The 9,281-nt window shown below is 33.5% G+C and overlaps 2 protein-coding genes across 2 annotated transcripts; both read right to left on the bottom strand.

Moving 5' to 3' along the window:
* Positions 1-1,660, bottom strand: LOC114387364. Its single transcript, XM_028347538.1, has one exon. It carries the CDS (start codon positions 1,483-1,485, stop codon positions 598-600), a length of 888 nt encoding a protein of 295 aa, XP_028203339.1. The 5' UTR covers positions 1,486-1,660; the 3' UTR covers positions 1-597.
* Positions 1,661-6,368: 4,708 nt separating this feature from the next.
* Positions 6,369-8,423, bottom strand: LOC114386646. The gene has a single exon (XM_028346681.1). The coding sequence runs from the start codon at positions 8,262-8,264 to the stop codon at positions 7,077-7,079; it is 1,188 nt and encodes a 395-aa protein (XP_028202482.1). The 5' UTR covers positions 8,265-8,423; the 3' UTR covers positions 6,369-7,076.
* Positions 8,424-9,281: the final 858 nt, after the last annotated feature.

Here is a 9,281-nt window from a genome sequence, read left to right as displayed (position 1 = left end):
TAAGGATGATAAATACTTATTCATTACAAAGGAAACAAAAAACATGACTGTGTAAGCTACGTTACAAACAAGCATTGGATGCTAAAGAGTTTGTGCTAAACTTCTAATGCTTCAGTCATTTATAAAGCATCAAGTACTTGATATAAATCACAAATGTGATGGAAATTGAAGAGTGCAACAGCCAACAAGGGTTCCATTCCAACCCGTCAAAATGAAATAACTCAGTTAAACTAAATCAGTTGAATTTAGACAGGGTTAACACAAGTGCTTGAATGGGAGATCTCGAGTAAGAGAAATTTTTACTCATAATTTAACCGTTTGATAAGTACCCAGATGCTGCACCATCATCCCTTTTTCCTTGAACAATTTTTTTTTTTCCTGGTACAGCTTTAACAGTTGATGTGTGTCCTCCTTAAAACGTATCACATACTTTTCCATAAACTCCTTTTCAGAAACAACAAACGGGGTATAACAGCTGGCACTCTTTTTCCTCAAGCCTTTTGCGAGTAAATACTGGACAACAAGAGCCCTTGGAATGATAGTTTTCTCCATACTCAACCCAAAAAGCTTGGGAGCTTGGACAAGGTCCAAAGCATCCTAGCCCAACTGATTGACGCAAAATTTCATCACAGTATTTATTTTGTCAATCGATGTCAACATACAGTGAGGGCACCTTCTAAAAGCTTCATGACAGGCTTCATCGGACCAACCCCATTTCTTATAGACGTCAACTTTCTCCTTCCATGAGGTTTGGCTCCTACTTTTAACAACCAATGCTAAAGCAAAAGTCGATTTTGAAGGATCAAACCCCAAATCATTTACTTCCTTCACCACCTTAAGAATATCAGTTGAGGAGAAAACCCCTTTACAACGGTTCCGCAATAATCGTGCAATGTTTGTTTCTCCCACTCCATTCTGAAGCAACACTCTGATGTTGCGCGCGACATAATGGCCGCCAGAGAAAATGGAATTACCAAACAAACAATTAATAGTGTGCTCATCAGATTTCAAGAATCCATGTACCAATTCATAGGTTGGGACTATATTATTCTCCAGGCTTGGACTCAGTAATCCAGGGTGCTTACTCACTAGGTCAATAATTTCAGAGCTAGAAACACCTTTTGAGAGTAAAAATTCAAACTTGGGCAATACCCTTTTGCAAGGGTCGCAGGAAAGCAACCATGGTACCTTTCTAACCATATTGATTATTTGGGAGTTAGAGAAACCGTGGTCTCTGAAGAACCTGATAACTGACTCAGTCTTTTCCGGGGTCTGGAAAGAAATTTTGTGAGAGTCAGAAGCTTTGGAAGCAGATTCAGAGGAGAACCCAAAATTGTGGATGAGGTAGGATACCGAAAAGGAGCGTGAATTTGAAGTGGTTGTTGTGCAGAGACGCAGAGAAAATAGTAATGGGTAGTGGGGGAAAAGAGAGTAATGTGATGCTGCAGTGAAAGTGACGCATTTGTAGAGAAGGGTATTCAACATGTTGATGGGGTAAAATTCAAATTGAAGAAAAGGCCTCAAATTTGAAACACCAAAGGAGTGAAGGTGAATGATATTACCTTGAGCTCGGATATTGACACAGATACAATACAAGTCCCAGCTTCAATCCTTACTCCCCTGATATTTTTCTGCTGTACCCTGTAATGTAAAAAGGGTAGGTCTCCCAATGTTACGTATCATTCATTTTTTATTTCAATAACAATTCTTATTTTGATATAACTAAACCATTTCTTTAAGTCTAAAGAATTTATTTCTAATATTTACAATTGGGATGTTGTGAAGAAGTAATAAAAAAATCATTTAAAAAAAATAGTTACAAATCCCACTTGTATTTATCAAATAAAAAGACCTAATGTTATGCTTATAAAAAAATCATTTCTTATAAAATCTTTTATTAAAGATATTCTTTAACATAAAGAAAAAGTAATTAAAATTTATCAAATAATTCAACAATGTTATATTCTTTAACATAAGAAAAAGACCTAATGTTATATTCATTATATTTTATAATTATTTTTGTTTTAAAAGATTAAGTTCTATTACTATTCTTTATGTTTTTAAAATATATTATTTTAATTTTTTTTTTAATTATGTTTAAAGCCTGGTTTTTTTAATATTTAAATTTTAAATAATTAATTTTAATATTATAACGACTAAAAGCCATCGTTATCTTTAAAACTACTACTCTTATTCTTTGCATTCCGCCAAATCTTTTGTATTTTAGATTCCCAATGCTGCAAGTGGCTTCTCTCTTCCAAGATGGTATTGTTAGAAGTGGATGGAAGGTTCACTGAAGCAAAATCACAACCTTATTAGAACCCAAATCTCGAATGTGTTAAAAGTCTCACATTACTTATAGTTATACCATGAAAAAATATATATATATTTATTTGGACATATTGAATTCTCACATAAAAAATAAAGATAATAGCAAAATAAATTATATAAATTATTAGTATTCCTTACCTTATTAAACTAATTTTACAGAATTGAGTTAAGTAAAAAAAATAATAATTTGTGATGTCTTCTCTCTTCCACCACATCTCTGTCTCTCCCTCCCTCATCCGCTCCTTTAGCAGCCCCGCGTCGCCATCTCCGTCGTTGAACCTCCGCCGGACTCCGACCACGCCGCATGATGAAGCAATAATGAGACCAATACGCGCAAGATCTGAGATCTGAGTTTTTATTTTGCACATCTGAGCTTTTTCTCCCGCGCAGTCCCCATTTGAACTACAAACGCTCATCCTTTGCAACATTCACGATTCTGTTTTTATGTTTATTGCGCTCGTGTTTGTGCTTAGCTGTTTGGTGGATCTGGACATACATGTTCTTCATCATTTGAAATTTATACACAATAACCGTTAAAAATCATCACTCAAAAGATAATTATTTTTAAATTTAAAAGTTAATAAAATATTTATATTTTAATAAAAATTAAAAAAAAACTAAAATATACATTTCTATAAAATAAAATAAAATTTAATATATCTAAATAAAATATAATAGATAAAAAATGATATTAACAACTTGTTCTAAATGAGAGGTAAAGTCCTAGACGGGTAGAAAAATTAAAGGGAGTGATAATTTACATCAGAAATTGAAATAAGTAAATTTTCCAAAAGCAATAAATAAAGCGTTAAATTACTTGGCAGTCTCCGAATTATTTAAAAATATTTAATTATGTCTTTAAATTATTGGTTTTGTAACAAGATAATACTATTATTATTTTCATATCGTTGAACTTATAATTATTTTTTATTGAGTCACGCTGTCTTATAGCTGCTATAAAACTTATTCACAAGTTCATTTAAGCCTAGCATTCTTTCACAAGCTCACAGAACTTACTCAAATACTTAATTTTCTGTAATGAAAGTTATTAAAACGGAGTGATAATTAAAAAAAATCAGGAATCTAATTAAAATTTATCAAATAATTCAACAACTTTGCGAAATAATTAACCTTAATAATAAATCATCACACACACGAGAAAAACTCAGTTTATTTAAATGAATTTTATACTTTAAAATAATTAATTTTTAACTATTAATTGAGGGACATCTTTAATATTAAAAGAACTATGAGATTGTAGTGAATAAAAAAAATCCGCTTTTAAATTATAATTGATGATTTTGCAAGTGAAATTTCTCTTGAATCAAAATTCTTTTTATGCAACTAATCACTATTGGATTAAAGGAGAAGTGTTAACACTATGTTAAATGCAATTATCCTTTTTTATTACTAGCAAGTATTTAATGAACTATACTCATATTTTTAAATATAGATAAAAAATAAATTGAAAAATTTAAAAATAACTAATAAAAAATATTTACCAAGCAAAAATTAAAATTAAAATATAAAAATATAAGTATTTGAAATGTTTGCTTTGAAATTTTTTAAAATTTAGTTTAATTGATAAAATCTTACTTTGAATAATAAATTATTTTTGAATGTTAAAAGTTATACCGAATTCGAATCCCTTTTGAAATTATTTTACAATTACGATACGAACCAAGAATGTCATTCGAATAGTAAATTATTAATATCTTATTATACATTATACTTAAAGTTGATTGATTTTTTTAACACTAGTTAAAGAAAAAACTAAATTTTGAGGTTAAGTAGGCCCCATATTCAAGACAATCGTGTTTTATTTCTGCTGCGTTATTCCTCCTAACAACTATAATTACAATGCAAATGCAATCATGACCACAACTCATTTTAAAATCACGCAATAAGGATGCCCAAAAATGCAAATGAAGTGCCACAAACTATGGGACAAAACAAAATCTTGAAGTAAAAGGTTAAAATGGAGGGGGGGGGAGCCAAGCATTTAAGAAATGTATTAGAAAACAATGAACAACCAACACTAGTACTAGTAAAAGCATAACCATTCTAATACTAGTAAAAGCATAGATATGCTAATAAATGCACTAAATTGCCAACACAGCTTGTAGCTCAACTAGCTTGGTCTTTAATGGTAACCAAGAATAGACCCTATCTCTTCAGATAAAATATCCTCTCCCAGTCTCCCATGCATCATATATATTGTTGCATCAAGCGAAGTATTTGCCTAAAATGCTAACCACCAGCCACCTCAGCTAATTAAATCCAAGTTCTCTTTTGTTCTTTCTAGAGTAAACTTTAAATCTTCTTTTTTTGTGTTGATCCATTTTATGGTCCTTCACACCCTTTTATGCATCTACACTAGAACCACAATCCTAATTCCTAAGACAAGAGTATGATGCATTGAGGGTTCAATTTCCCACTAGCTATCCCTGGTTGGTTCCTACTGTAATGCTTGAACCTCTATTGTAAAGAATGGCCCATTGCAGAAGGCTCTTACTATAGTAGGAGTTTGGAGAGAGTCAAATACATGAACCCGACCAAAGGGGCAGTTTCAATCATGGTTGTTAAACTCGCAATTTAAATCGTAAAATCATACGATTTTATGATTCTATTAAGGGTTGACGAGTTAAATCGGAAGCAGAATTAAAACCGGAGTAGACTCGTCCGATTTTGCATAGACTCGTCAAATTTTGTGTAGACTCCCGAGTCTGCTCTGAGTCCACGGGTTTACGAAAACCCGAAACAACGTCGTACAACAACTCCCGAAAATGACTCTCATGACTTTGTCTACTCACTCACTCTGCCTTGTTCAAGCTACTCACCCCCGAAAATGACTCCCGCTGAGTTACTCGCGTCGTTGTGGTCGTCGTCATCGTTGTCGTGATGGACTGTTGAGCTACTCGCGTCGTGGTGGTCCTCGTCATTGTTTGAAACTTGAAAGCCCTCACTCATCGAAAGCCTTCATTTCATGACCTAGCTCCAAGCTTTGCTCGACGATGCTAAGGTGTTTTCTTGCTCAGAGCTTCTCTGTTAATTCATCTCTATCAATTGAAAGTTCGAAACAATGCTTATTAAAGGAGTATTTGTTAATTGAAATTCTGACAAAGCTATTGTTAACTTCATTGTAGTGTTGAGTTTTGGGTTCTGTTGCTAAATTAAGAGAGTATTTGTTAATTGAAATCTCTGTTAATTGAAAGTTTGAAATAATGCTTAGTGTTGAATTCTAGCAACGTTAAGGTGGTCCCCCCAAAAATGGACAAATTATTTGTTGATTGAAATTCTGGCTTCATCAAGGGTGGGTAGTGGGTTTTGTTGCTGCCTTTTGAGTAATGGGTTTTGTTGCTAGTACACTTTTACCCTTTGCAGCTTCATCAAAGGTGAGTAGTGGTGGGTTAACTTAGTTGTTATCATCAGAGTTTCAAATGCTAAAAAGGAATTCATCCATGTTCATGGATCGTAAGCTCTTTCCATTCTTGCAATAGAACTCATCAAGGGTGAGTGAGAGTATTAAGTTTTGTTTGCTTAGTTGAGAAAATGTGGCTTTTGGTTCTTGCATTGGCACCTCTTGATTTGGTTGTTGGAGAGACATGTGTGTCGCTAAAGGTGCTAATTCTAGGAACAACCTACCATAAGCAATAGCTTTTGTCTCAGTAAACTTCACGAATTCTGAGATGTAAAGTTCTTAAGAAATTGAAGTGCAACAAATCAATAACTTGATTCTCATTTTCAACAAATTTGCATGAATTTTTAACCAACCCACCTTTCCCCAAAAGAACATTAAAGAAAAAATAAGAGAAAATAAAAATATGATACAAATTTGAAAAGAATATTAATATATATTTTTTATTTAAATAAACTCTTACGAGTTTACGAGTCGAGTTTATAGAGCCTCCACAATTCTGCGTAGAATCACGAGTTTAACAACCATGGTTTCAATGACTTGAACATTTGAACACCAAGTCATGAAGCAGAACCTTGGCATTGGAATTGCAACTAGGCTCACCCCAAGCCAGCACTTCTGCAGTAAACGAAAGAATGCATTACCAGTTTCAACTATTTAAATACATTACAGAATTCTGAAAAGCAAGCTAGAATAAAACCTAACTTGGGAATATTTTCAACCTGAATACAATTCAGTTTACAGCCACCTACATCTAAAAGCTTATATTTTATAAATAAACTAAACCAATACAATCCATGAAGAAAGAAAAAAACTAATCACATAAAGTTAAATATTAACAAGTTCTTGCAGCTTGATATGATTTCATCATATTGCAACATTTGGACATTCACATATTTTCAAGTTTCTCCAACCAAAGAACTTGTCTTACATCTGCCCTATCATATTGACATGACCAGTTGACCACTATGCTGCAAATAAGGACATAACTTCAATTGAATCATAATTGAAGCTTCTCCCCCAAAGGTCAAAAGCTTACTTCAAAGCACCATTTTCTAGATCAAACCTTATATAAAGGAGCTGCAAAACTGAAGCAGGAAATCCTTAGTATCCTCTCAGCCACAATTATCCATCTCAAGTGACCATGGCCATACAAACAACAAAAGTAAAAAGCTCTAGCCTATAATGCTGTATCCGAAAGCTGTTATATGATATATTTCCCAGCTAAACGTCTGAAAAACATATCAATCACTCAAACTTTGCCTTCACTTGACATTATTTCCACTAACATGGAATAAATTAAATATGGACCTAGATATTTTTTAAATTACACTACGGTTAAAGGAGCTGCACCATCCTCCTTATTTCCATGACCACTCATTTTTCCCTGGTACAGCTTTAATAGTTCCGCTTCTTCCTCCTTAAATCGCATCACATACTTTTCAAGAAACTCCTTATCAGAAACAGCAAATGGGACAATCATGCTGGCACTCTTTTTCCTCAAGCCTTTAGCGACTAAATACTGGACAACAAGAGCCCTTGGAATGATCCTTCTCTCCAAACTAAATCCAAAAATCTCTGGCTTTTTGGCAAGGGCCAAAGAATCCCAACCTAACTGCTTAACCCAAAATCTCATTACCCGATCAATCTTATCTTGGGACACTAACATAAAGAGGGGCTGCCTCTTGAACATACCAATAACCAATTCTTCAGACCAACCCCATCTCTTAAAGACATCAACTTTAGCCTCCCAGTGCGATTTCGGAACGATCTTTTTTGCAATCAGCGCCACCCCAAACTTCTTCTTGAAAGGCTCAAACCCCATTTCCTTAATTTCATCCAAGGTCTCCTTAAAACCAGAACACAAGATCACAGAAAACCTTCTCTGTAACAAAAAGGCGATGACGGAGTCCGTGGCTCCCTCATCAATCAACAACTTCACATTCTGCGACGCACGATCGGAACCAAAGAAATGTCCGCAACCACGAATGCAATCCATCGTTTTCTTATCGGATTCAAGGAACCTCCGCACCAACTCATAGGAAGGAACAATATTATTCTCGAGGTTCGCATACAGGATTCTGGGGTTCTTAGTCACCAGTTCCACAATGTCGGAGCCTGAGGCCCCTTTGGAGCGTAAAAATTCAAACTTTGGGAAAATCCTTTTGTGGGGGTCGCCTGAGAGAACATTGGGTGCTCTTCTAATAATGCTGATTATCTGGGTGTTGGAGAAACCGTGGCTTCTGAATAAGGCGATGATTGAATCGGGTTTTTCGGGGGTTTTGAATTGGGTGAACTTGGAGATCTTGAGAGCGGTTTCTACGGAGAAGCCACAAGTGCTTACGAGGTAGGAAACCTTGAATGGGTGGTGCTGTGAAGTGGTTGAGGTGTGTTTCGGAGTGAGTGATGGTGGGAAAGTTTGATTCGATTTCGGGGTTTGAAGTTGAAGCAGTGGTGTTCTTGTGAGTGAGTTCAGATAGAGAAAGGGTTTGAAGCGTGGGGAAGGAAACATCATCTGAAAGGTGTTTAAGGAAGTGTTCTATGATTTCAGAGTATTAAGGCAACTTGGTGAAGGGAGCATCGAAGCTTGCCTTGCTGATGGGAGTGGGATATTAACCCGAAGTGACCATGAAAGGGGATGTGTTTTAGGGTTTGGACGGAAAGGAGGGTAGGTCTCCCTTGGTGTAATGACAATTTTGGGTGTTAACAATTTTTTAAATTATTGTCAACTTTTTTTTTTTTCTCTTCTACAATTTATTTTTCTTATTTTTCTCTCTTATGCTAAGATTTTGTTTGGTAGAGATATAAAAAAGAATAAAAATGTGCATAATGATTGATGAAAGAAAGTAAAAAAAAATAGAAAAATAAGGTTATTATTGAAGAGAAAAAAATAAAAAATAAATGAAATATTTGGATTAAAATGATTTGGTAAATAGGATAAGAAATAAAACGAATTTAATATATACACAAATATAGGTTTAATTTTTACAATTTAAGTCATTATATTTAAATTAAAAGAATTTATGAATTTTTAAATCATCTTCTATTTAGAAAAGATTACTGGTAATATATTGTATATAAAAAATTTATTGATATTACACCTTATTTCTTTTTAAATTTATTGTTTGGACATTGGATTTGAATATTTATGTAAAACCAATAATTAATTTGGATTTGAAATTTAAGTTTTGATATATTTTAATGAAATAATTTGACATTATATCTATTCTATTTTGCTTGAACTTTTTACATTTTGCTAGATTTGGATTTGTATATTTTGAGGAATTTTGATAAATTGTTAAATAAATACAAAATGAAAAAAAATTGTTCAATTCGACTTTTCTATCTTTTTTTTTTTGCTATTCAAAAAATGGATATGAAAAGATAACTCTGCATATATATATATAGCTGTATTTTGTCACGAGAAGTGGACAAATTACAAAACCAGATAAAATGTAGATAGGTAATAAAATAAATTATAAAAATACATCAACTGATCAACAACCTTTCCAACCCAGGATATGTTTTTGTG

This window comes from Glycine soja, chromosome 15 (genome assembly GCF_004193775.1).
Source record: "Glycine soja cultivar W05 chromosome 15, ASM419377v2, whole genome shotgun sequence".
Taxonomy (NCBI): Eukaryota; Viridiplantae; Streptophyta; class Magnoliopsida; order Fabales; family Fabaceae; genus Glycine; species Glycine soja.
The sequence above is the reverse complement of the archived record's forward strand: the minus strand, read 5'-3'. Positions and strand labels throughout refer to the sequence as shown.

What these genes read in the sequence shown, in the direction of transcription:
- LOC114387364 (XM_028347538.1), bottom strand. Translation starts at nt 1,485, where the DNA reads ATGTTGAATACCCTTCTCTACAAATGCGTCACTTTCACTGCAGCATCA.
- LOC114386646 (XM_028346681.1), bottom strand. Translation starts at nt 8,264, where the DNA reads ATGATGTTTCCTTCCCCACGCTTCAAACCCTTTCTCTATCTGAACTCA.